Raw genomic sequence first — 27,034 nt, 5'->3', positions numbered from 1 at the left:
CCTATAGTGTCCTGTTAATTGGAGGTGTTCAATAAATGTTTAACTGAATAAAACAATGAATAAAAACAGTACTTTGGGCCAATGTCTCCTGAAAGAAAAGGTTGAACAGTTGAATTCTACACATATTCAGACCTTGTTATACACAGTGCAGAGATCAGAATCCAACTTGCTTAATTTTTATTCCAATACTTTTCCACAATACACTCACCACTATTGAGGTAGCCATAAGTATAGTGATTGCAAGCACAGAATCTGGCATCAGGCTGTTCACATTACAGCTTTATCAGTTAGTAATATGTGATCCTGGGCAAGCTACTTAATCTCTTTGTGCACCAGTTTCCTCCTAAAAGAATACATATCTCACACAATTTTTGTTACAACTGAATGAGATAATAGTGTAAAGTTATTAGAACAGTGTTTGATACATGCTACACACTCAAAATGTTATTATTTAAAATGTTAAGACCACCCTGAGTGGAACATTTGGGCATTGGAAGTTTCATTAAAAATAAACATGAAAGTAGAATAAGCTGCAGCCCCTCTGAGGAAGAATTCCAATAGTAGGAACATGATTAGTTAATACTGAACACGTGCCCCAGAGGCTGCGCTCCTCAATTACTAAACCCCAGCAATCGGCTCACAATCCAAGTCCTTGGCCAGGCTGCCCAGGGTTTGGTTTTCCATATTCCTACTACTCACCTTTCCCCTTTGATAGCTGAGGACATTTAAAAACTGTTTGTTTGTTTGTTTTTAATTGAACAACTGAGCTGGGAGAATACCCAGTGTTCAAGCTAAAGAACTGTGGGTTCTGCTCCAGCCCACCACTAGGTGATTTACTCTTAGCTGATTCCAAATCAGAAACATAATCAGCAAGGACTGGGGAACCTCCCACAGTACTTTCTCTCGCTGCAGTTTTCTCCACCCACACAAGTCCACCACTTTTAAAAGCATTTCTTCCATCTCGCTGGCCACATCTTCGTGGATGACAAAGCTGCCACTGTGCTTCAGAATCTTCTATCTCTTCCAGATCTTTCCAGGTGCTTTTCTCAGGGTCAGTGGCATCTAATCTTTGTGACTCTACTCCTGGTTTGAGACCTCAGTTAACAGCCTTGGGAAAACTGTAACATAAACTGCAACGCTGTTGGTGCCGTTTCTTGTTAGACAAGGTGGCAGTGATTGCCTACCCCCACAGCCGGCCTTCCACTGCGCGACCAAGACCGCCTCCCACCAAAGCGCCGAGGGCTCCCAGAGCGCAGGCGCCCCGGGCCCCGCCCCTTTCCGAAGACTCGGCTCCTATTGGCCCAGGGGCCGGGGTTGAAACGCCCTAATAGCCGGACCGGGGTGATCATGTGACTTGCGGGGGTGGGGCTGCGCCGGCCTCTTCCCAGCCAGCTTGAAAGGGTTTGCGTAACCGGCCTTGTGGGCCCTTAAAGCGCTCTGTTAAAGCGTTCTGTGGGCGGCCTGGGCTCAACTCCCTTAGTCTAGGCGCACGAAGGGAGTTGCTCCTAGCTCTCGTCCGTCCCGGGTTTGCTTTTCTTTCCTTCCCGATGCCTGGCTCTTAGATCCACTACCGCAGAGTCTGCGGCTGCCAGGAAGCCCAGATTCGAGTGTCCGGAGAGTAACCGGAAGTGCTGTCCCCAGGCCTAGGGGCGGCGCCGGCGGCTGCAGGGTAAGCGCGGCCTGCGGGGCCCAGGGGTGGGAAGGGTGCGCGGCGGGACTCAAGACCCAGGGCCACAGTCGAGTGGGACCAGCCCCTGTTCCTGGACACTGAGCATGGTCTGGTCCCCCCTGACGGCGGACGGAGGACTGAAAGATGGTCAATGAAAAGTTGAAAGAAGAGAACCTTAGTACGGTAGTTCCTAGAGATAATAATAGTAAACACGGCAAGGCACTTTTCAAAGCAAAATATATCTTTCATATATATCGAGGAAAAAAAGGACGTTGAGTGGATTTTTCTCATCTTCAGTGCAGGAATTAATTATGTTGCAGTTGAATCTATCTGCAGAAAAATCTGGTTTGTTTAATCTTCCTATAACCATTTCTTTTTGGAAAACGGAATTACATATAACTTTATATTATATACACTTATCGCGTGCACTTTGGGGTTTGTAGACGAATGGGTCTTTGATCTTAGAAGCTGAGATAATACATACAAAAACAATTAGCAGAAGGAGAAAAAACAAACGAAAAACGAGGCTTAGGGCTTTGTTACGAAGTTGCAGTTAGTAATTATTCAGAAAGACTCCTGACATTTTGTCTAGAGTTAGTCGGAACTGATGGCTACCCGTGGCAGGTACTTCCTGCGGGAGAAACAATGTAAGCAAAGATAGGAAGAGATAAGCTATGGTTGAAGGATGCTCACTGGAATGGAGAGGAAATCAGACCAGTTTTCTAGGCCAGCTCTAGAAAAATTATGAATTATAAATTTCACAAGGTCATCGTCTACATTATTTATTTTTCCTCTAGGAGAGAGAAGAATTGAGTGTTGTGAATAGTTCTGGACTAGAGACCTTTTGAAACCAAAAGGAAGATGGTCTTGAGTCTTTCTTGTTATGGTAAGTGGCATACCAGGCTCTGTTTCTGTATAAATGTGGATGGGGGCGTGGGGTGGGGCAGGGTGAAAGGAAAGTATGGGAGAAGATATATGGAAAAAGAGAATGGCCCTTTCTTAGCTCCTAAGATAGCAGAGTGATAAAACTGGGCCCTATCCTACCAACTTAAGGCTATTTTCTACTCCTTTTCAACATGCATGCATATACACATTAGGCTTGCAGTAATTGCTTTTTGATTGATTTGTAACACAAAGAGGGTAGTATGCCTAATGCTTAGGTAGGCTCTGGAGTCAGAAGATAGGTATTTAAATCCTGACTCTGCTACTTACTATTTGTAAGTTGTTGGGTGATTATCTAACTGCCGTAAGCATCAGGTTTTCCATCTGTAAGATCCAAACATTGGTATTAATACCTATTTTATAGGATCCTTGGGAGGACTAAATGAGATAATCTATGTAATCAATGAAAAATAAATGAGAAATTTCCAAGCCTAAGGCCTATAAACACCATCTAGTTTTTAAATAATTCTTTACTAACTTTGTCTCTTGGTCCCATATACCTTTTAAGGATAACCATGAACTCTCAAGTTGTATGAATTAGCCTGTCTGCTTGGACTTTTGTTGTCTTCCAGTTTATTCCTTTCACTTCGACCCTAGGCATGAAAGAGTACTAGTCTCTTCCTAGGATGCGGCAAGAGAAGCATCCTAAAGGAGGGTACCCTGGAGCTAAGACTTGAAAGATGTATTTGGGCTTGCTAGATGAACCAGCCAGGGCTACTGGTCTAGTCTGTTATATTGCTACTGGGGGTCCAAGGATGATGATTGCCTTTTTGTTCTGGTATTTGTTCACACTTTTCATTTATTCAACAAATGTACTCTAGGTACTAGGGATATTACAGTAAGCAAAAGACTAAGTCCTAACCCTAATAGAAGTTATATTTTAGTAAAAAGACAAACAAATGAACAAATATAAAATGTGTACCACAAAGTTGAATGGTGATAAGTGCTATGGAGAGAAATAAAATGGGATAAAGCAACACAGGCTAAATTTTAGATAAGGTAGTCAGGGTGTGCTGCTTTTTGAGGAAGTAGTCTTCAAGCAGAGACTTGAGTCCAATAAAGGAGTAAGCTGCATGGGAAAGAGCATTCTAGGCAGAAGGAACAGGTGCAAAAAGCTCGGAGGTGGCCTGTGAGGCTGAAGATACGCAGAGGTACCACATTATGTAGGGCAGTAAAAACTTTGGATTTTATTCTGAGTGTGATAGGAAACAGTATTTGAAATTAGGGAAGTGTCATGATCTTTTTTTTTTTGAGACGGAGTCTTCGCTTTGTCACCCAGGCTAGAGTGCAGTGGCACGATACCAGCTCACTGCAAGCTCCGCCTTCTGGGTTCACACCGTTTTCCTGCCTCAGCCTCCCGAGTAGCTGGGACTTCAGGCACCTGCCACCATGCCCGGCTAATTTTTTGGTATTTTTTAGTGAAGAGTGGGTTTCACCGTGTTAGCCAGGTTGGTCTGGATCTCCTGACCTTGTGATCCACCCACCTTGGCCTCCCAAAGTGCTGGGATTACAGACGTGAGCCACCGCGCCCGGCCTTATGATCTGTTTTGAGGTTTGGCACCCACACTTACTTTTTAAGGTGTTGACATCTAAAAAAAAACTTGGATATAAATAGGAAAATTATTTCCTTATTTATTCAGTTTTTTTTTTCTTTTTCTTCTTAATGCCCCACACTTCATTGGTTGTTTAGCACAAATAAGACACCTTGGACTGATAACTTTAGGGAAAAATGTAAATGATTTGCTTGGCTGTGACAAAACTAAGAATCCTTTATTTTCACTGTATTCTCCTATTGAGCTTAACAATAGTACAAATTTTAAAAGACAAAACCTTTAATGAACCCCCCATCTTACAGCTATTTGTCTGTATCCCTGCATATCTTTACTTAATTGTGATTCTGAGTTGGAATTCTTCTTTTTCCTTCTAATATTGCTCCATAAATTTTTTCTAGTTTTTGCATAATCTTCATATTTATCATTAACTGGCCAAATTGTTTTATTAGTTATTTTAAGTGGGTTTTGAACAAGGCTTTGCACAAGAATCAGGCATAGAAAATGGGCTTAATACATGTTAGTGGTTCTGTGCATGTGAAGGTAGAATTAAGAAAATAGTAGAATCTACCATTTATTAAGCATCTACTGAGACCTACACATTGAGCTTAGTACCGGCAGTGTCTTGGTTCTCATAGCAACTCTGTGAGGAAAAAAGAGAAAGTTGAAGTTAAAGGAAATTAAGTTACTCACCACAGCTACAAAGGAGTAGAGTGGGAATTTGAACCAAAATCTGCATACAGAGCTTAAACTGTCAGTATTAACCACCAAAATAAACCAACCTTTAGCCACCATGTTTTTTGAAAACCAAAATAAAATACTTTTTAATTTTGAATAAGTACAGACATACAAAAATTGCAAAATGATACAAAGAACTCCCATATACCCTTCACCCATATGCTCTAAATAACAGTTTACCATGTTTGCTTTAGGATTTTGACTCTATTAAACAAACGTTTTAGTCTGTTTTGGGCTGCTATAACAGAATACAATAGACTTGAGTAATTTGTAATGAACAGAAATTTATTGGCTTATGATTCTGGAGATTCGAAAGTCCAAGACAGGGACTGGCATCTAGTGAGAGCCTTCTTTCTGTGTCATTTCATGGCAAAGGGGCAAAGAGAGAGTGAGAGCAAGCAAGAGTGCTCAGAAAGGGACCAAACTCATCTTTTTATGAGGAACTGACTCCTGAAATAATGGCATTAGTCTATGAGGGTGGTGCCCCTGTTACCCACATACCTCCCATTAGTACCCGTTTCCCAGCGTCACTGCATTGGGGATCAGGTTTCCAATGCATTAACTTTGGAGGACACATTCAAAGCATAGCAATACGCATATACGTATATATAGATTTTTTTCCTGAACCATTTGAGAGTAAGCTGTAGACATCGTGCCTCTTCTCCAACAGAAGAAATAAGAATCAACATCTCCATATGCATGTACAGTACTACTAGCTACATGCCATCCTTAGGAGAACTGAGAAAACAGTCATTCAGATTCATTTTCTGTGGGGACTTCTTTTCTAGAACCCTGGTTGAGAAAGCCTGTCCTAAATACTCAATTGTATATTTCCTAAAAACAAGGATATTCTCTAGAAATTATCGTTACCATTATCAGAGTCAGGAAATTAACATTCATAGAATAAGTACTGTTATCTAATCTCCAGACCTTGTTTGAACTTAGCCAATTGCTCCACTCATGTTGTTTAAGACAAAAAGAGAAAAATGTTTTTTGTGGGCCAAGATCTAATTCAGCATCAGTCATTTAATTTAATTATAATATTGTCTCTATTGTGAATATATTTTCAGACTTTGTCTTTCATAACTTTGACAGTTTTTGAATATTTAGGCCATTTATTTGGTAGTTTCCCTCAGTTTGGGTTTCTCTGATGTTCCCTCGTGATCAGATTCAGGTTAGACATTTTTGGCAAGATACCTCAGAAGTGATGTTATGTTTTTCTCTTTGCATCATATTAGGAGGCACATGATGTTTTAGCTCATTACTGGTCATATTCACTTTAGTTGAAGTACCACTTGGTTAAGGTGGCGTCTTCCAGGTTTCTATACTATGAAGTTACTCTTTTTGTATTTATAATTATTAAATATCTAGTGGGGAGATATTTTCAGATTATGTAAATATCTTGATTCTCAAAAAATTTTTCATCCACTAGATTTTTGCACAGTACTCTTGATTGAACATGAAGTTTTTAATTCCATCATTTCTTCTATATTTGTTTGCTTTTCTAATGCAAAAAAGCTTTCCCTTCTATACACTTTTTTTTAAATGAGTACAAATTCATGGATTCTTATTGTGTGACTAATTTATTACTGTTATTACTTATTTCAGTGTTCTACTTGTTCCAGATTTGTACAGTGGCAGTCCTTCCATCCTGAATTATGGGTCCTTCTGGCATATTGCACCACTTTTTGAGCACTTCCTTACTTTCTGACACATCAGGATAGTCCAGGCTCATCTTACACTTTCCAAACCCTGGAAACAGCCATTTCTCCAAAGAGTCTTGATTCTTTTCAATGGAGAATGGTATTTAGAAACCCATATCTGAATGCTTGGTATACTCATTACTACTAGGATTTTATTGTTTCTGTGACTTCTCAGCAAACATTACTAGGAAAAAAAAAAATACACACACACAATTTCACACATACATACATTTCTTTATTCTCTATATAAACCTTAAAATCTTGACTTATACTGATACTTCTAATTCCAGTTAAACACTACAGAGTTGATTCTAGCCTTTCTCTTTTCTATATTTTTAGCCTTCTTCATTGACAATGAGGAATCTAGGTGACATTATCCATAGTATATTTACTTATTTATGCAGTCCTAGGATACACATTAAGTAGTGTATCCTTATCCCGACAGGGGAGAAAACCTCTACTGATTTGAGTTATTTTTATCTTGAGATTGAATATACATAGTCCCAATACTGTGTTAAAGAGTTTTTTTTTCCTCTTCTGCATAGTTGTTATTTATTTGAAACACAGGTACGTTTGTTTTTATGCTTTTCTCCTCCATCTTGACTATTTAGTTCATTAGTTCATTCATTTATTGAATATGTAAAATATAACAAAATTCTAAAAGTAAAAATATGTGTGTTGTGTCTTCATATTCTTAGAGAAACATGACTCTTCCTCCTCCACCCAATTCTGTTTTCCTGTGCCCCCAGTTCCATTTTTATCTGCCTTGTAATGATAACCAATCTCATTACTTTCTTGTTTTTTGGGGCAAGTGGAGAAATACATATTTTTATTTCTACTTTCTTACATAAAATACAACATACTTTTTTACAGTTTGCTTTGTAAAATTTATAATTTATCTTGGAAATCACTCCACATCAGTTGATAAAGATGTTCCACATTCTCTTTTACAGTGACATAGTACTCCATTATATGTGGATGTACCATAGTTTATTCACCATTTTTTTATGTACAGATATTTAAGTTATTTTAAATATTTTTCCATTACAAACATTACTACAGTGAGTAATATTATGCTTTATATTTTCATGTTATTGGAGTTGAATCTTCAGAGTCCATTTCTAGAAATGGGATTGCTGAGTCAAAAGTAAATGTATATCTAGTTTTGTTACATACTGCCACATTCCCCTGCGGAAGAGATTGTACCAATATGCATTCTCTCCAGCAACAGAGTTTGTCTGTTTCCTTACAGTGTTGACAACGAAATGCATTGTCATACCTTTTAATGTATGCTGATTTAATTGGTGAGAACTGGTATTTCATGTACTTTTAAAAAATTACTTCATTTTTATATAGACTTACCAATTTGCATCCCCCCCAGCAACATATGAGTGTGTCTGTTTCCTTACAGTGTTGACCACAAAATGCATTGTCATACCTTTTAATGTATGCAGATTTAATTGGTGAGAACTGGTATTTCATGTACATTTAAAAAATTATTTCATTTTTATAGACTTTACTTTTTAGAGAACTGTTAGGTTCATAGGAAAATTGAGCAAAAAATACCGAGAGTACCTGTATGTCCCCTACCACTCCCTTTACCCTGACACATGCACATACCACACACACAGCACACACAGCATCCCCCACTGTTAATATCTTCAACAGAGTGATACATTTCTTACAATCAATGAACTTAAGTTGATACATCATTGTCACCCAAACTCCATAGGTTACATTAGGGTTCACTCTTTATATTGTACATTCTATGGGGTATCTATAATTTTTTTTTTTTTTTTTTTTTGAGACAGAGTTTCACTCTTGTTGCCCAGGCTGGAGGGCAGTGGTACCATCTCGGCTCACTGCAGCCTCTGCCTCCCAGGTTCAAGCGATTCTGCTGCCTCAGCCTCCCTCGTAGCTGGGATTACAGGCTCCTGCCACCAGGCTCAGCTAATTTTTTGTATTTTTAGTAGAGACGGGGTTTCACTATATTGGCCAGGCTGATCTTGAACTCCTGACCTCAGGTGAACCACCTGCCTCAGCCTCCCAAAGTGCTGGGATTGCAGGCGTGAGCCACCACGCCTGGCTCGACTTGCCAATTTTTTAAACTGGTTTTTTTTTTTTGTTGAGTTTTAAGGTATATGTATATTTTTGTATATTTGGGAGATTTTAAAATGTTGGGAATAACAGTCTTTAATCAGATGTGTCTTCTGCAAATATTTTCTCCCAGTCTGTGACTTGTCTTCTCATTCTCTAGACAGTTTGTTTCATAGAGCAGACATTTTTAATTTTAAAGTCCAGCTTGTCAATTTTCCTCCATGGATCATGCCTTTGATGTTGTATCTAAGAAGTATTGCCAGCACAGGCGTGGTGGCTCACGCCTGTAATCCTAGCACTATTGGAGGCCAAGGTAGGCAGATCACTTGGGCTCAGGAGTTCAATACCAACTTGGGCAACATGGTAAAACCCTTGTCTCTACCAAAAATAGAAAAAAATAGCCTGGACTAGTGACATATGCCTGTGGTCCCAGCTACTCAGGAGGCTGAGGTGGGAGGACCACTTGATTCTGGGAGGCAGAGGTTGCAGTAAGTTGAGATCGCACCACTGCACTCCAGCCTGGGTCACAGAGCGAGACCCCCATTCCAAAAAAATAAAATCATTGCTATACCCGAGGTCGTCTAGATTTTCTCCTATGTTATCCTCTAGAAGTTTTATAGTTTTGTGTTTTATACTTAGGTATCTGATTCATTTGGGGTTTGTAAATTTTTTTTAATTGAGAAGTAAAATATGTATGTATTTATATGTATACATTGTGGAATAGCTAAATCAAGCTATTTAACATATATTACCTCACATACCATTTCTTGTGGTGAGAACATAAAATCTACTCTCAGCAATTTTCAAATATGCAGTGTATTTTTACTAGCTGTAGTCACCATGATGTAGAACTCTAGAACTTACCTAGAGTAGAACTCTAGAACTTATTCCTCCTGTTTAACTGAAATTTTGTATCCTTTGACCAATATCTTCCCAACCCCGCTACCTCTCCCCTGGTAGCCACCATTTTACCATCTGTTTCTATCAGTTAGACTGTTTTATACTCTGTATGTAAGTGAGATTACGTGGTATTCATGTTTCTGTGTCTGTCTTATTTCACTTAATGTCCTCCAACTTCATTTATGTTGATGCAAATGACAGGATTTTCTTCTTTTTTTTTTTGCATGTGAATGTCTAGTTACTTCAGCGCCATTTGTTGAAAAGACTATCTTTTTCTGCATTGTATCTATTGCCTTTGTTCCTTTATCATAGGTCAGCTGATTCTATATATATGGGTATATTTTTGGACTCTCTTCTGTTCCATTTATCTATTTGTCTGTTCTTTCACCATTACCACACTTTCTTGATTACTGTATCTTTAGTGTTGTAACTTCAAGTAGTATATAGTAAGTGTTGAACTTAGAGGTAACATCAACGCTCCAACTTTGTTCTTCCCCTTCAGCATTATGATAGCTAATCTAGGTCTTTTACCTCTTCATATAAACTTTGTATCAATATGTCAATATTTACAAGATAATTTGCTGGGATTGTGTTGAATCTGTAGTACAAGTTGGGAAGAACTGACTGTTTGACAATATTGAATCTTCTTATCCATGAATGTGGAATATCCCTCCATTTATTTAGTTTTCTTTTTTATTTCTTTTATTAGAGTTTTTAAATTTTCTTTGCATAAATTATGAACATATTTGGTTAGATTTATACTTAAGATGTTTCATTTTTTAGAGTGTTAATGTAAATGGTATTATGTTTTTAATTTCAAATTTCACTTGTTCATTGCTGGCATAGAGGAAAATAATTGATTTGTATATTTACCCTGTATTGTGCAACCTTAACTGTAATCACTTCTTAGTTCCAGGAGTTTTTTGTTGATTATTTTTTCAGATTTTTACATATGTGGTCATGTCACTTACAAACACAGTTTTATTTCTTCCTTCCTAATCTGTATACCTTTTATTTCTTTTTCTTGTCTTACAGCATTATCTGTCTGTTCCAGTATGATGTTGAAAAGCAGTGGTGAGAGAGAACATTCTTACCTTGTTTCTGATGTTAGCTGAAAGCTTCTAAGTTTTCACCATTAAGTATGATGTTAGCAGTGGTTTTCTTGTAGATGTTGTTATCAACTTGAAGAAGTTTCTCTCTGTTCCTAATAATGTCATGTATTTTAATTTGCATTTCTCTAATTGTGAGATTGAACAGCTTCTCATATGTTTAAGGGACATTTTTATATTTTTTGTGTGTGAGAATTGTCTTTTGCTTATTTTTGTATCAGATTTTTATTTTCCATCAATTTTTAAGAGATCTTTATATATTAGGTATATTGTTCCTGTATCTCAAATATTGTTACAAATATTTTATCTCAGTTTGCCCATTGACTGTTGACTTTGTTCATTTTTTATATATATAAAATGTTTTTGGCCGGCACGGTGGCTCGCTCCTGTAATCCCAGCACTTTGGGAGGCTGAGGCGGGCAGATCACCTGAGGTCGGAAGTTTGAGATCAACCTGACCAACATGGAGAAACCCCGTCTCTACTAAAAATACAAAATTAGCCAGGCATGGTGGCTCATGCCTGCATTCCCAGCTACTCAGGAGGTTGAGGTGGGAGAATCACTTGAACTCAGGAGGCAGAGTGTGCAGTGAGCCAAGATCACGCCATTGCACTCCAGTCTGGGCAACAAGAGCAAAACTCAGTCTCAAAAAATATAAAATAAAATAGAAAAAAGAAAACTTAAAAAAAAAGTTTTTATTTTTAGTCAAATGATTAGTCTTACAGATAGAAAATTTTTGGTACCCTGAGATTAAAGTAGAATTTACTTTAGTTTTCTTACAGTAGCTTATCGTTTCCATGTATACATTTAGATCCCTAACCAATTGGGAGTTGTATGAGGTATAGATGAAATTGTACCTATTTTCATGTGGCTACCTTGATGTTTTACCATCGTTTATTTAAAAGTCCATTTTTGCCCTGGTGATTTGAGATGTCATTTTTATTGCATACTAAATTTCTATATGTGTTTGTGTCTATTTCTGGATTTTCTGTTCTATTTGTCTCTTTATCTAATTGTGTTTTGAAACTCTGTTGTTTTAATATTAGAAGCTTTAGAGTTTATTTTAATGTCTCATGGGTTTAGTTACCCTTCATAGTCTGTCTTTTCATTGCTTCCTGGCTGTCCTTGTTGGTCTTTTCAAAGTGAACTTGAGTAGCAACTGTATAGCTTAGGCATTGGAGATTTTTCTGTAAAGGGCCAGAAAGTATTTTATTTAGGCTTTGGTGGCTATCTGGTCTCTATTGTAACTATTCAATTCTGCCTTTCAATACATTAATGAATAAGTATGACCCTATTTCAGTAAAATTTTATTTGAAAAAAACATGTGGCAAGCCAGAATTGGCCTGTGAGCCATAGTTTGCCTCTCCTTAGTCTAGTTTCATAAATAAGCTTGTTATTTTTATTGAGATTGCATTGTTTATAAGTCTTAGGAGGGAACATCTTCATAATATTGAATTGTTCTATACAACAACAAAGGATGTCCTTCCATTTTTTCAAGTCTATTTTTGGGTGTTAGGAGGGAGAAAGTTTTCCTATGGTTTATTGGGCATGGCTATTTTTTATTTATTTCTTTTTTGAGACGGAGTCTCTCAGGCCCAGGGCTGGAGTGCAGTGGTCGGATCTCAGCTCACTACAAGCTCCACTCTCCGGGTTCACGCATTCTTCCTCTGCCTCAGCTCTCCCGAGGAGCTGGGATCATAGGCGCTCAGCCCACCTCACTCAGCTATTTTTGTATTCTAGAGACGGGGTTTCACCCGTGTTAGCCAGGATGTCTCGGGATCTTCCACCTCGGATCCCCCATCTCGGCCTCCCAAAGTGCTGGGATTGCGGCTTGAGCCACCACCGGCCTATTTTTATTTATTTCTAAGTAGTTTTATATTGCTGCTGTTATACAAAGGTTGTTCTCTATCATTGTGTGTTCCAATTAGGTATTATTTATGTTTATTTTAAAAACTGGTGATTTCTATGTGGTAAATTTTATATCCTGCTGTCATACTGAATTCCTTTATCATTTGAATTAGTTTTAGCATTGGTCCTTTGTAGGGTTTTCTAATTATACTATTAAATCACCTCCAATAGAGATAGTTTTACTTCTTTCACACCTCTAATTGATTTTTCTAATTGCATTGATTAATACTTCCAGGTCAGTGACTGAAAAGAGGAGTATTGGCCATCCTTGCCTTGTTCCTGATCTTAGTAAAAGTTATTATAGTTTTTCTAACTTAAGGTATTGGATGAAAGAATGTATGTTTTATGATATTAAAAGGAAGTATCTGTTAATTCCCACTTTCTTGAGTGTTTTTATCCAGAATAGATGCTGATTTCTGTTGCAAGTTCTTTCACCGTCTATGGAGATAATTACATTATTTTTCTCCATAGGTCTATATGGGGTATTATATTTAGTGGATTTCCTCATATTGAAAGATAGTCTTAATTTTGACCCAGTTTTGCAAAAAATTCCACTTGGTCATGGTATATTATTTTCTTTATGTGATACCGATTTTTATTAGTATTTCTCACATTAATAAAAAATGTTAGCCAGGCATGGTGGTGTGTATCTATAGTCCCAGCTATTCAGGAGGCTGAGCCAGGAGAATTGCTTGAGCCTAGGAGTTTGAGGCTACAGTGGGCTATGATTGGGCCACTCTTCTCCAGCCCAGGCATCAGAGCAAGACCCCAACTCTTTAAAAAAAAAAAAAAAAAAAAGCAATATTGGACATTAATAGTTTTTATACTCTTTTCATCAGTTTAGTTATCAGTGCTATTCTTGTTTCACAAAAATAATTAGGAAGTTGTTCTTTATTTTCAGTGCTCTGGAAAATATGTATGAAGCATTGTGTTTATTTGGTCTGTTTAGATTTGTAGAATTCTTTTGTGAAACAATGTAGGCCTAGTGCTTTTTATGGAATGGTTCCTTTATAACTTTTTCTATTTATTCTCTGCAAATTGGTGTTTTAAAACTTTATGTCTTTAGTGGAGTCAACTCTAATAAATTGTGTTTCATAAAGAAACACTTATTTCATAGTTAATCATATTTATTTATATAGAGATTTACAAAGTGGTTTAATGTATGTGTGTGTTTTCTGTTCGGTGGTTATTCTTCCTTGTCATTTCTTATTTTGTAAATGTGTGCTTTCTCCCTTTTTTTCTTCTTTAAGTTACCTAGTGGTTTATCTGTTTCTTTAAGTTTTACAAAATAAGTATGATTTTGATTTATCATTAGATTTACTGTTTTTGTATTCTCTAGTTCATTGATTTCTCCTTTTATCTATTTTTGTTATTATTTTGATTTTTTTCCCATTTAAAAAAATGATAGAGACAGGATCTTGCTATGTTGCCCAGGCTGGTCTTGAACTCCTGGGCTCAATTGAAATTTATTTTATTAGCTTTTGATCTAAGAATTTAACTTGTTCAGTTTAATTCTTCTGTTTTTATTGATTAAAGAAATATAGGCATAAACTACTTTAAATTTATCCCATAGATTGTAAATATAATATTTTCAATTATGAATACTTAGAAATTTTGTTGTATTTTTCATTGCCCTTTTTACTGAAGAGTTTTTTAATGGTTTATTTTCCCCCGATTTGAAAGGACCTTTTGTTATTTGATATTTTAATAAATTTCTAGTTTTACTGCAGATTGTTTCTTATAATGTTTCTTTATGAGAATTAATGATGCTTTCTTTGTTACATAATATATGACAGATTTTTGTGGATGATTCATATGTGGTTGAAAAGAATGTGTACTTATCATGGCATACAGTTTAATATAAATAAGATTTACTTATTAATTAGGTTATTTAGGCCTTCTGCATCATTACTTCTTCTTGGTCCAGTTTGTATGTCTTTTATTGAGAGTGGTATATTAAGCTTTCCTATTATTAGTACTTTACCTCTGTTTCTTTGTATCTGTGTCTCTGTTTTTCCTTTGTAAATGTGCCTTCTGTGTAATGTGATACATAAATAACCATGACTTTAGTGTAATTTAGAAAGTATTCTTATGTTTAATGCTTTTGGCTTGAACTCTACTTTGCCTGATATCAGGATCAAAAGCTCTACTTTTATTGTTTCTGTTTGCCTAGTGTTCCCTTTCCCACCTGCTTACTTTTAGCCTGCCTGAATCACTTTGGTTTAGGTGTCTCTTGTATATAGCATACAGTTAGGTCTTGCTTGTGAGCCAAAATGAAAATTTCTTTTAATAGGCGTGTTAAGCTCACTTATATTTATTGATATAGTTGATGTTTGGTTTTAACAATGTCATATTATTTGTTATAACTGTATTTTATTACATGTTTTTCTACATGATAGGTTTTCATAGCTCTTTCATGACTTTCTGTTTTGAATGTTTGATTTTTGTTACATTAGCTACTTTTGTACTTAGATTTATTTTATTTATTTATTTTTTTTTGAGGTGGAGTTTTGCTCTTGTTGCCCAGGCTAGAGTGCAATGGCATGATCTCGGATCACCGCAACCTCCGCCTCCAGGGTTCATGTGATTCTGCTGCCTCAGCCTCCCGAGTAGCTGGGATTACGGGCATGCACCACTATGCCCGGCTAATTTTGTATTTTTAGTAGAAACAGAGTTTCTCCATGTTGGTCAGGCTGGTCTCGAACTCCCACCCTCAGATGATCCACCTGCCTCGGCCTCCCAAAGTGCTGGGATTACATGCATAAGCCACTGCACCCGTCCGTACTTAGATCTTTTTTAATGCCTTTAGTCCATTAAAAAAATAAATTTCTATATTTAACCTTTAATTATTTGATTTTTAAGGTTTTTAAAATTTTTCTTTTCTAAAAGGCCATTTTAGCTTCAGATGATTTTTTAGTTTAATAGTATCTTTTAACTCTCACCTGCCATTAATACAACATTGTAATCCCACCTTATTCGTGGGGGATATGTTCCAGGACTCCTGGTGTATACCTGAAACTGCAGATATTATTGAACCCTAAATGGCTTTTTGTTTTGTTTTGTTTTGTTTTTTTACATACTTATTTGTGATAAAGTTTTTTGTACTTAGAGTGGGTTTTTCTTTCTGGCAATAAATTTTAGGTCAATCTTGCCCACTGCTAGCTCTCTTCTCTTTACCCCACATTCTCAGATTGTCCTTGCTCTCATTGATAGCTTATGGCTAGAATGTGAGAGACAGCTATATGGGATTTGGTGACAGTGTGGGCTTTGTATAGTACATTTGTTCATCTTTTTCTTACTGCTTTAAAAGGATGTATTGAGAGATTTGGATTTCTGTAGCCACCATTATCCCCTCTGACTGTGTTTTATTACCACGTTCTTTATATTTCCTCTAGAGATATTTTCCTTTTTTTTTTTTTTTTTTCATATTTAAGTCAGTTTTCTGTCCATTGACTTCCATGGCCAATTTTAAATAATTGGTGTGCAAACACTGCATGTTCTCACTTACAAGTGGGAGCCAAACAATCCAAACATAGACACAGGGAGAGGAACAACACACACTGGGACTGTAGCAAGGTGTGGGGGCAGGGAGAACATCAGGAAAAATAGCTAATGCATGCTGGGCTTAATAACTAGGTGATGGGTTGATAGGTACAGCACACATTTACATAGGCACACGTTTACCTATGTAGCAAACCTGCACATCCCGCACAGGTATCCTGGAACTTAAAATAAAAATAAATAAATAAATGATGTGGAAGCTTATAGGTTTTCTGAAAAGTCTCAGTTGACAATTATGTTTTACAGCTTTTTCTCATTTCTGTATTTAGGGCTACATTGAGTTTAGGCCCCAGGATACTGAAGAGGACCAAAAGGGGGGAAAAAAAAAGGAAGTAAAATCACTGCTGGTTGAATGGCATTTAAATTTCTGGTCTTTCCTGACTTGCATGCTATGTGCTTTTCAGAGTTGTCAAATAACTGGGCCATACGTTCTGTCCAGACTTCTTAGTTGGGTTCAGTAGGATAACATTGGTGACATGTGTTTACTCCATCTTACCTGGAACTAGAGCCATAAAACGTCATTTGAATACTAGCAGCTATGAGCTAAGTGTCATAGAGAGCCTCAGCTCTATGGCCCTATAGGTCCAAGTAGTTCCATTTTTGCTTCTGATCCTCAGTAGCAGGAAGGTTGTTGAGGGAAATGAAAGTCCCATTAACCTAAGGATAAGGCAGGTTAAAACTTCTAGAGAAAGATATCAGCGGCTAAGTGTGGACTCTCTAACTTCTTTTTGTGCCCCTAATTGACCACCTCCTGGGTTGTTTGTGGTTGAAATATAAAGCAACTTAGGGTGTTATAAATTTTGAATAACCAAAATTGTGATAATTACGTGGGTTCCAGTGGTAGTAAGGTGGTAATTTTGTTATAATCCCAAAAATACTTTGTAGTCTCTATTATACTTTGGATCAGGACAGCCTGAGTTCCTGTGGGGAAGATAATGGCTTAGTGTTTTCAAGATACCACCAAGATTTAGTGTTAGGAGCCCTTTGCTGCAATGTTGTTATAGTTGCAAAGGAAGCTATAGATTGTGCAGATGGGTTATAGATTCTAAGGAGTCATATGGGATGATTTAAGACTCTACAGAATTGAATTTAAGGGATTAGATAAGAAAACCCATCTGTTCTTTTTAACTGTAGTTTACCCATTGTTAAGTCCTTTGAGTGTAAATGATCTAGTGCTAAATTCTCTCATTTATGGCTTTCTATCCTTTTCTTGGCTTTGTGTTTTACAGAATGCTATCTTCCTTGAGAAATCAAATTCTCAGGATCAAGAATGTATGTTTTCTTCCGTCTGGATTCTAGGTAAGCTACAGTTACTTCAGTATTTTGAAGTGTCCCTTCTCTTTCCCAGTCTCCATCTCATCAGAGTACCTCCCATTCTTTGTGACATTCAGTCCTTTTATCAGACAAGTAGAGAAATAGAATTTCAATGAGAATTCATTCATGCACTTAGCAGATGCTTGTTAAGCACCAACTTTGTACCTGGCATTACTTTATATGGTAGGGAAAGATCATCAAACGAAACAGATATGCTTGTCATATTTTAGCAATAGACAATAAACTGAATAAAGTGAATTATGTAGTCTGTTAAAAGGTTTTGAGTGCCATGAAGAAAAGTAAAGCAGAAAAGGGGAATAGTGAATGTTGGGGCATGAAGACTATTCACAACTTTAAACAGAGTGATTAGGAAAGGCCTTCCTCAGAAATGACATCTGAAAAAAATAGTCTTTGAAGGAATTAAAAGAAATTTGTGCACACATCTGGAGGAAGAAAGCTGTAGGCAGAAGAAAGAAAGCGCAAAGGCCCTAAGGGGAGTATATCTGGATGAGGAACAGCTAGGAAGCCATTGCGGCTGGATTAGAACATGCAAAGAGAAGAATAATATAAAAGGGTGTCAGAGAGGCAGTGACAGGCTAGCAGGGCAGCTCAAGTGGACCTGTTGGGCTATTGTAAAAGTAAGAAATAAAGAGTGGTTTGGACCGGAATGTAACAACAGAAGCTGGTGAGAAGTGGTTAGACTCTGGATGTGTTTTGAAATGGAGCCAACAAATTTGTTGATGGCTTGATTGTGAGGTATGAGAAAGAAGAGTACAGGATGACTCCAAGATTTTAGCCTGAAGAAATAAAGGATGAATTTGCCATTAACTGAGATGAGGCAGGCGATAGGTGGAGTACATCTTGCATCCAGCCCCAGTGTAAGTCCTTTGCTCACTTCCTTTGACTATAAGGCAAAAGCAGATACTTGCCATTTAGCTCTGTAAACTCAGTTTAATAAAATAGGAGTAATGCTTGTGATACTTTAGGCTTTGAGGATTGAGATTGTGACAGTGACAGAATATACTCTGGTCTTATAGTCTAAGGAGTTCTGTGATACTGTGAAAGTCACCTGAAAGATGTAATTTGGACCAGAAAAAAGTAATTTCCAGGACAATTCATAGATCATAGAGATATGCTCAAATATTTGTGAAGGGGGCCTGCCCCTCCACACCTGTGGGTATTTCTCACAAGGTAGAGACAAGAGACTGAGAAAAGATAAGACACAGAGACAAAGTATAGAGGAAGAAAAGTGGGCCCAGGGGACCGGAGCTCAGCAAGTGAGGACCTGCACCGGCACTGGTATCTGAGTTCCCTCAGTATTTATTGATCACTATCTCTACTATCTTGGTGAGGGGGATTGGCAGGACTATAGGGTAATGGTGGGGAGAGGGTCAGCAGGAAAACATGTGAGCAGAGGACTCTGTGTTATAAATAAGTTTAAGGAAAGGTGGTGTGCCTGGATGTGCACATAGGCCAGATTTATGTTTGACTTTACACAGACATCTCGGTGCAGTAAAGAGCAGTATTGCCGCCAGCATGTCTCACTTCCAGCCATAAGGCGGTTTTCTCCTATCTCAGTAAATAGAATGTACGATCGGGTTTTACACCGAGACATTCCATTCCCAGGGACAAGCAGGAGACAGATGCCTTACTCTTATCTCAACTGCAAAGAGACCTTCTTCTTTCACTAATCCTCCTCAGCACAGACCCTTTACGGGTGTTGGGCTGGGGGACAGTAAGGTCTCTCCCTTCCCACGAGGCCATATCTCAGGCTGTCTCAGTGGGAAGAAACCTTGGACAATACCCAGGCTTTCTTGGGCAGCGGTCCCTGCAGCCTTCCACAGTGCATTGTGTCCCTGGGTACTGGAGAATGGAGAATAGCGATGACTCTTACCAAGCATACTGCCTCCAAACACATTTTTACTAAGGCACATCCTGCACAGCCCTAAATCCCTTAAACCTTGAGTCAATATAGCACATGTTTCTGCGAGCACAGGGTTGGGACTAGAGTTACAGATTAACAGCATCTCAAGGCAGAAGAATTTTTCTTAGTACAGATCAAAATGGAGTTTCTTATGTCTTCCTTTTTCTACATAGACACAGTAACAGTCTGATCTCTCTTTCCGCCACATATTTGAAATGTAGAATTTTAATCACTGTATTTAGCATAAACATGTCTGTTTTGTTTAGCTTGTCTGCTTCAGTTTTGACTTCCCCATTCTTGTTAGCCTTGCAGTGCATTTTTCTCCCATTATGTCCCTCTGTGGTCACAATACTACATTTCTTGTGGATCTGTGTTTTGACTCTGAAGATACTGCGCTACTCCCACCTCATTCAGTTTTTTCTCCTATCCCTTTAAATTTTAGAACAGTTCTGAGTTGACATTTGAAATCTTGGTATATCTTTTTATATTTATAAATAACTTTTACTTACTACAATAAAAGTAAGTAAAAGTAGCAGCCTCTGTGCCTTTCGCAAGGAAAGCATACAAATTGCTGAATGGAAATTGGAAAACTGTGGTTAACAAATTGATGAAACAGAATGTTATCTATCATCTCATTACCCAGCGGTAACCATGTTACTACCATGTCTTTTAGATCCTTTTGACTTCCTGTTTTCTCTGAGTGCAAGTGTTATTTGTGTTCTGGTCCCATTACACTTAGTAATTTGCTGTATTCGGTGAGCTTTAATATCATTTCCTTTACAAATAGGTTCCAATCTAATATCTAGTTTATTGGATACTGGACCTTTTTGATAATTTAAGGAACTGTGTACCTTCTCCCCAGAAAAGTACACATATACTGAACATTTTGCAGTTTCAAAGGTTTCAAAAATTACCTAGGAATCTGTGGATACCAAGTAAGAACTCCTCTTCTAGGTTTGAGTACCTACTGTGTGCCAGGCACTGTTCTAAGTGCTGGGGAAACAACTGTGAATGAAGTGAGCCAAAAATCCCTGTCTTTTAGGGGCTTACATTCTCTGGAGAAAAACAAAATCGAAAAGGAGAGGAGTATTGTTTGTGTGAGTCAGCTGGGATGGAGGTGTGGTACAGTTTAGAACAGGGTGGTTGGAAATGACTTCACTGAGAATATGCCAATTGAGCAAAGATCTGAATGAGGTGAGAGAGAGAGCCTTGAAGATTCCTTGAAGAAGAACCCTTCAGCCAGGAAGAGATACCAAGGCTAAAGACCCTGAAATGGGAGTGAGTCTGTCTTATTTGAACAACAACAAAAACTCAGGGTGACTGGAGTGCAATGAGTAAGTAGAGGAAGAGCAGAGAAATGGATTGGAGTAGTAACTAGGAGTCAGATTTCTTAAGAGCTTGTAGGTTTCTAACAGGAGTGGTTTTGGTGAAGTGGTGAGGGTTGAATGTTTAATTGGAGTATGTTCCAGAAATCTTGGAATACAAAAATTGGAGACAATGAACAGGTGTATTTATTTCAAAGAGTTTTACTGCGGAGAGGAACAGAGAAATGGGAGAACAGCCTGAGTGTGAAGCAGTTGAGAGGCTTTTCTGGTTGATTGTGCTTTTGTTTTTGAGAAGAGAAATAATATTGGAATGGTCCAATAGGAAGGAATAAATTGATAATGCAGGAAAGGGAGGGTGGAATTGCTAGAGTGAGGTCCTTGTGAACAAAGTGGGTATACAGATGGAAAGGCTATCTTTAGGTTGAGCAAGGGAAGTTTGTCATTTATGGTAGCAGAAGGAAAGATGCAGTATATGACCACACTTAAAAGAGGTTGTTTGATGTGGTGGGAGCATGTGGAAAGGATTTTGGTTTTGTGTATGTGGTGGTGTTTTGCTTGCTTGCTTCCATTTTCTTAGTAAAATAGGAAGCAAAATTATCAGGTCATACTCTTTAGGTGATGGATGGGGGGTTCTGAATGTATGAGGGAGAGGTTCAAACATATGAAAAGATCACTGAAGAGAGTTAAGTGTGAAGGATATGGAAAATGGCTTCTTTTCTTCCTTTTATTTATGTTATTTAGTCTATTTTTGGTAGTTGATAAATGCATTGACTCATTACTCCCTCTGAACTCTCTTGAATCAACCTAACTCTTTTTAAGATACTTGATCCTTTAGGCATTTCTGTATGTATGCATACCTCTAAACCATAGAATGAGGAGGAAAACAACTTTTTTTTACAGCTTTTCACCATGTGAAGAAACATCTGTTATAAATCTATGTTCCAAGCCTAGACTTTTATCTATAATCAGTCAGGATTTTTCTTTTTGAGCAAGTTATGTGCTTATATAATCATATCAAAGCAGAATCTTAAGCCCCTTTGTCATAATAATAGTGACAGTAAGAGCCAAAACAGAGGGCTTACCAGGAGATTCGTAGTGATTTAATGTTCTACGGGACCGTGTAAGGTAGTTTCTATTATTAATCCACTTTACAGATGAGGAAACAAAGCACACAGTGGTTAAGAAACTTGCCTAATATCACCACTAAGAAGATAGAGTCATAGAAACCTTACTTTTCTCTCTGGTCACTGGGAATTCTAATGATCATTAACTACTTTCTTCCAAGCTTTCTGCAGAAAGGACTCCAGAGATACTCATTGACGGTCCCTTTTGATTTGCTTTCTTCATGAGCAGGCATAATAATTATTAGTCTTGTCTTGATTTCTCAGCTGAAGCAAAGAAAGATGAAGAGCTCTTGTTTTAAAATTACCCAGATTCATAGAGGAAAGAGTTCTTACTTGTAGTTTCCCATATGTATTGCTGATCAGTTTTATATTAGCAAAGAGTAAAAGCAAATAACTGATTTCAAGCCATATAAAACCTAGAAGACTTAGGGCCTCTGATACAGAGTTTGTCTTTTCTGCAGTGATTTTAATTTTGAGAATTCTTTTCTTAGTTGTAGGAATATAAATAATATTTCTACTTTGTCTCACAGGGTTGGAAATGTCAAGTAAGGAATTAACGTATATGATGCTGGAAACTTGTAGAGGCTCATGACTGAAAGGCCTGAAACAGATGTATCCTCCAAGTTTTTATCAAGAAAATGACTGTGAGGGCAATGATGGGTCAAGAAGACCAGTGGAAAACTCCCTAGGAGAGAGCCATAGAAAATGTACACTTCAGAAGAGAGATGTAATCAGAGAACTCAAAAAAGGAAAATATATAATGTATGCCCTCAGAAGGGTAAAAAGATTTTTATTCATGTGCATGAGATTACTCAAATAGATGGTCATATATACCAGTGCCTTGAATGCAAGCAAAACTTCTGTGAAAACTTAGCTCTTATTATGTGTGAGAGAACCCATACTGGGGAGAAACCTTATAAATGTGATATGTGTGAGAAAACCTTTGTCCAAAGCTCAGATCTTATTTCACACCAGAGGATCCACAATTACGAGAAACCTTATAAATGTAGCAAATGTGAGAAGAGCTTTTGGCACCACTTAGCGCTTTCAGGACATCAGAGAACACACGCAGGTAAAAAATTCTATACATGTGACATTTGTGGCAAGAATTTTGGTCAGAGTTCTGATCTGCTCGTCCACCAGCGAAGCCATACTGGCGAGAAACCGTATCTATGTAGTGAGTGTGACAAATGCTTCAGTAGAAGTACAAACCTCATAAGGCACCGAAGAACTCACACAGGTGAGAAACCATTTAAGTGTCTCGAGTGTGAAAAAGCTTTCAGTGGGAAATCAGATCTTATTAGCCACCAGAGAACTCACACTGGGGAAAGGCCCTACAAATGTAATAAGTGTGAGAAAAGTTACCGACACCGTTCAGCCTTCATTGTACATAAAAGAGTTCATACTGGGGAGAAGCCCTATAAGTGTGGTGCCTGTGAAAAATGCTTTGGCCAGAAATCAGACCTTATCGTACACCAGAGAGTCCACACAGGTGAGAAGCCGTATAAATGCCTGGAATGTATGAGAAGTTTTACTCGGAGTGCCAACCTAATTAGGCACCAGGCAACTCACACTCACACTTTTAAATGCCTTGAGTATGAGAAAAGTTTTAACTGTAGCTCAGATCTTATTGTACATCAGAGAATTCACATGGAAGAGAAACCACATCAGTGGTCTACGTGTGAGAGTGGCTTCCTCCTAGGTATGGACTTTGTTGCCCAACAGAAAATGAGAACTCAAACAGAGGAGCTACACTACAAATACACCGTATGTGATAAAAGCTTCCACCAGAGCTCAGCCCTTCTTCAACATCAGACAGTACACATTGGTGAAAAACCATTTATCTGTAATGTGAGTGAAAAAGGTCTTGAGCTTAGCCCTCCCCATGCATCAGAAGCCTCACAGATGTCTTGACCAGACAAGAAGCTGTAATACCAATCTTAAAAATTATTTACGTATCAGAGAACTCATTAAGATGAAGACAAATCTCAGACTTTGCTGAGAGCTCAGAATTCAGTGGAGACCAGAGAGCCTGCAATTGGAAGTAGGAGAAATTCTTTGCCCAGAGAGCTGCCCTCACAGAACACCACATCCTCACTCCAATGAGAAAACTTCAGATGCCCAGAGTTTTTGAAAACTTTCTATCTGAGCTCAAATTTGATCCCTCACAAGAGGATTCATACAAGTGGGAAACCTTACAAATGCACTGAGTGTGAGAGAGCTTTCTAGCAATGCTCAGCCCTTCTCATTACAAGAGAATTCACACCGGAGAACAACTTTTTAAATGCCTTCAGTGTCAGTCGTGCTGCAGACAGTATGAACATCTCATTGGATCTCAGAAAACCCACCCTGGGGAGAAGCCCCAGCAAGTGTGGAAAAAGCTTCTAACAGAACTCTGACTTACCCATCAGAGAAGCCATACTGGTGAAAAATTGTATATTTGTCTTAAGTATGGCAAAAACATTCATTGGAGAGCCTTACTTGGGTTTGCACTCCCAAAAAAAAACCCAATCTGAGGAAAGACTACAAGTGTCTGAATGAAGAGTGCTTGTTAGTGATCAACTCTTGTGGTACATCAGGGAACTCACATAAGTGAAAAAACCCATACTTACCTTGAGTCTGAAAAAACCTTTGGTAGAAGCTCCTGTCTTATTGGGCCCCCAAAAACCTGTTCTGCAGTGAGAGATTTACTTGTGGGTGAGAATCTATATACATATAATATGTATGAGAAGAACTGTTCTCATAGTTAGTTGACTCATATGATAGAGAGGACTTTACATGAAATCAGTATGAAAATAGTTTTTTAGATACCCCGAATCTTGTTCTGGGAGAAGCTAGGGCGGGTCAGAGTAGACCTGATGGTTAACTCAGGTAAAGATGCTTTTCTTTTATCTGAACCACTTAATGATTGCTTTACTTTTACTTTTTAAAAATTTCAGAAATCCAATAAAGGAAAGGACTGTAACCTTATGATAGAAGGTGTGGCATGTGTTACTGTTGGGGGAAAGGAGTATATTGACTTTGCCTTGGTTGATATTTTTATGCTTGTCTAGGACGGGACTAGAGTGTTGATAGTAACATGGCAGCCTTTTGGTGGCAGTGAAATGAACTAAGAAGCTAGGGAGTAGCTATCCTAGATCAAAACTCTCCCAATAGTTTTCCCTTTGCAGGACCAATCTTATAAAGAGAGACATACTCAGCTTTTTACTTAGTGTCAGTTGAGGCATACTCTCAAAAGTTTTTTCCCCTAAAATATCTTTCAAGTTTTTGCTGGTATTTGAAATTTCAAGTTTAGAAATTCATTTCTTTTTAACTCAAAGTGCAAATTTCATATAATGGTTATGATGGTTTTAGTGTCCATATTTTTGTGACTTCACTGATCATCTCTTTCAGCAATAGATACCCACAGTCAACTCCTAGTAAAATGGCTACAGGAAGACTGAAAGAAAAGTTTAAGCCTCAGTAGGCATAGAGTAAAAAATCACATAATGATGCATTATTAATATAAGAGTAAGGCTTTTTTTTTATTTTGAGTGTCCTAACTCCAAACCTAGTGTTCTTTTCACTCCATTTTCCTGCTGTTTATAGCAAATCAAGACCCATAATGATACATCTTTCATTTATTTCAGTTCTGCCAAGGAAAGAGAAAATACCTTTTAATCCCAGGGAAAGGATTGCAATCACCACATTATAAGGTATATATTTGGCGTGGAATGCAGAATTCTAAATACTAGAAGGGAAAAGTAGTTGGCGGATTCATCAGAGGCTTAAGGATAAGTACTTGTTTCCAATTTAAAAGTATAATTAGGATTGTCTTTAATGATCTCCAGAAATACTATAATTAATCCAGAGATCTATCAATGGTCACATCTCAGTTTTTTTCTTCCCTCAGATTCAAAGACGTGTAATACCAATACTTCAGATTCCTGTAGTATTTGGGACTTTGTAGACTAGTGAATAGAAATTTTGTTACTAGTCCAAATCCTCTGATTTTGGTTTGATTTGTCCTAGCAGATCCCTGAGCTTCAGAGAGTATTGCCATTTGGATTCTTGGAGTTGGCTAACTGCTACACTGCTACCTTGTGTATGACTCTAAGCTTTGATCCTAATGGCTGGTTGATGATCATGATAATATTAGGACCAGTGAATATAGCTTATAGTGATAATAAGGATTCTAGGGTATTTTTCTTTCTTTTAGAAAAAGATCCTGGAAGTTTATTTGATCTGACATGTTTTTGTAATTTTTAGAAATAGCTCTTGTACCATGAAAAATGCCCAGTATGGTAAGACACACAAGATGTATTTTTTTCTCTTTGGTGAAAATCATGCCTATCACTAGTATGTGTTTGACATTTGTAATATACTTAAAATAGTATTGGGTGTGAGGCATGGTGGTGATGAAAAGTAGTCCTTATGGCTACTTGTTAGTCATTAGAGAGAACATGGAGAAGGGGTCAAAGTTGGTATCATTAACAGGGCAATGACTTGACCCTCTTTTACTGATCTTACTGGTAGTTGTCTCTGGTTTTTAAGTAAATTAATGATGGACCATCCCTCAAACAGAGAACTTTGGGAGTATGAAACAAGACTGAGGACTTTTAACCATGGGAGAAAAAAGGTTTTGGTATTATTCATATAGCATAACCTGAGGTTGGAGAGGACCACTTGGGAGCCTGTAACCAAAACTAGATGGTAACTTCTGGGATGGATGGAGGTTCCCTTGAAGCAGTGCCAACCTAAATCTACCTCAGGTAAGTAGTTAGATTAACTTTTTCAAGATTTCAGACCAAACAAGACAACTTGTATTCGGTTGATGTATTCCTATGCTTTAATGTTTTTGTTTGCCCTTAATTCTTAAATAAACATTTGTTCTGAAAAACTCCATTTCTGTCTGCACTGTACTGAGAGAAACAGCATTTCCTCTACACTTGCATTAGAATAAAGTGGTTAATAATGTGATACTTAGACCTGGAGGTAGAGATAACCATTGGACCATCTCGTAATTCCAGCAATTTTGGATGCTGAGGCAGAGAGGAACAGAAGGAATATTGTCTATGCTCTGCTGTGGACATTGGATCCTGTTGGAACCTCTGCACTGTATTCCATAAATGGGGCTGATAGTTTGAACTGACCATGTTTGGGGCCCTACTGAAATTCATTAGCAGCAAAAC

General features: G+C 37.8%; 1 protein-coding gene across 4 annotated transcripts; it reads left to right on the top strand.

Moving 5' to 3' along the window:
- The first annotated feature begins 1,354 nt into the window (after positions 1-1,354).
- ZNF322 (zinc finger protein 322) lies at positions 1,355-26,747 on the top strand. 4 transcript variants are annotated; one of them, XR_645826.3, is made up of 6 exons: positions 1,355-1,669; positions 2,467-2,555; positions 10,635-10,673; positions 17,406-17,475; positions 22,394-24,560; positions 25,493-26,747. XR_645826.3 is itself a non-coding variant. In XM_009204606.3 (5 exons), the coding sequence occupies exon 5, from the start codon at positions 22,569-22,571 to the stop codon at positions 23,775-23,777; it is 1,209 nt and encodes a 402-aa protein (XP_009202870.1). In that variant the 5' UTR covers positions 1,355-1,669; positions 2,467-2,555; positions 10,635-10,673; positions 17,406-17,475; positions 22,394-22,568; the 3' UTR covers positions 23,778-26,747. The 4 variants fall into 4 exon arrangements, 3 of the variants coding, with proteins under 3 accessions (XP_009202870.1, XP_003897246.1, XP_009202871.1); XM_009204606.3 differs by having other exon boundaries at positions 22,394-26,747; XM_003897197.3 differs by lacking the exon at positions 10,635-10,673 and having other exon boundaries at positions 22,394-26,747.
- The last annotated feature ends 287 nt before the right edge of the window (positions 26,748-27,034 follow it).

Source organism: Papio anubis, chromosome 6 (assembly GCF_008728515.1).
Source record: "Papio anubis isolate 15944 chromosome 6, Panubis1.0, whole genome shotgun sequence".
Classification (NCBI taxonomy): Eukaryota; Metazoa; Chordata; class Mammalia; order Primates; family Cercopithecidae; genus Papio; species Papio anubis.
The sequence above is the reverse complement of the archived record's forward strand: the minus strand, read 5'-3'. Positions and strand labels throughout refer to the sequence as shown.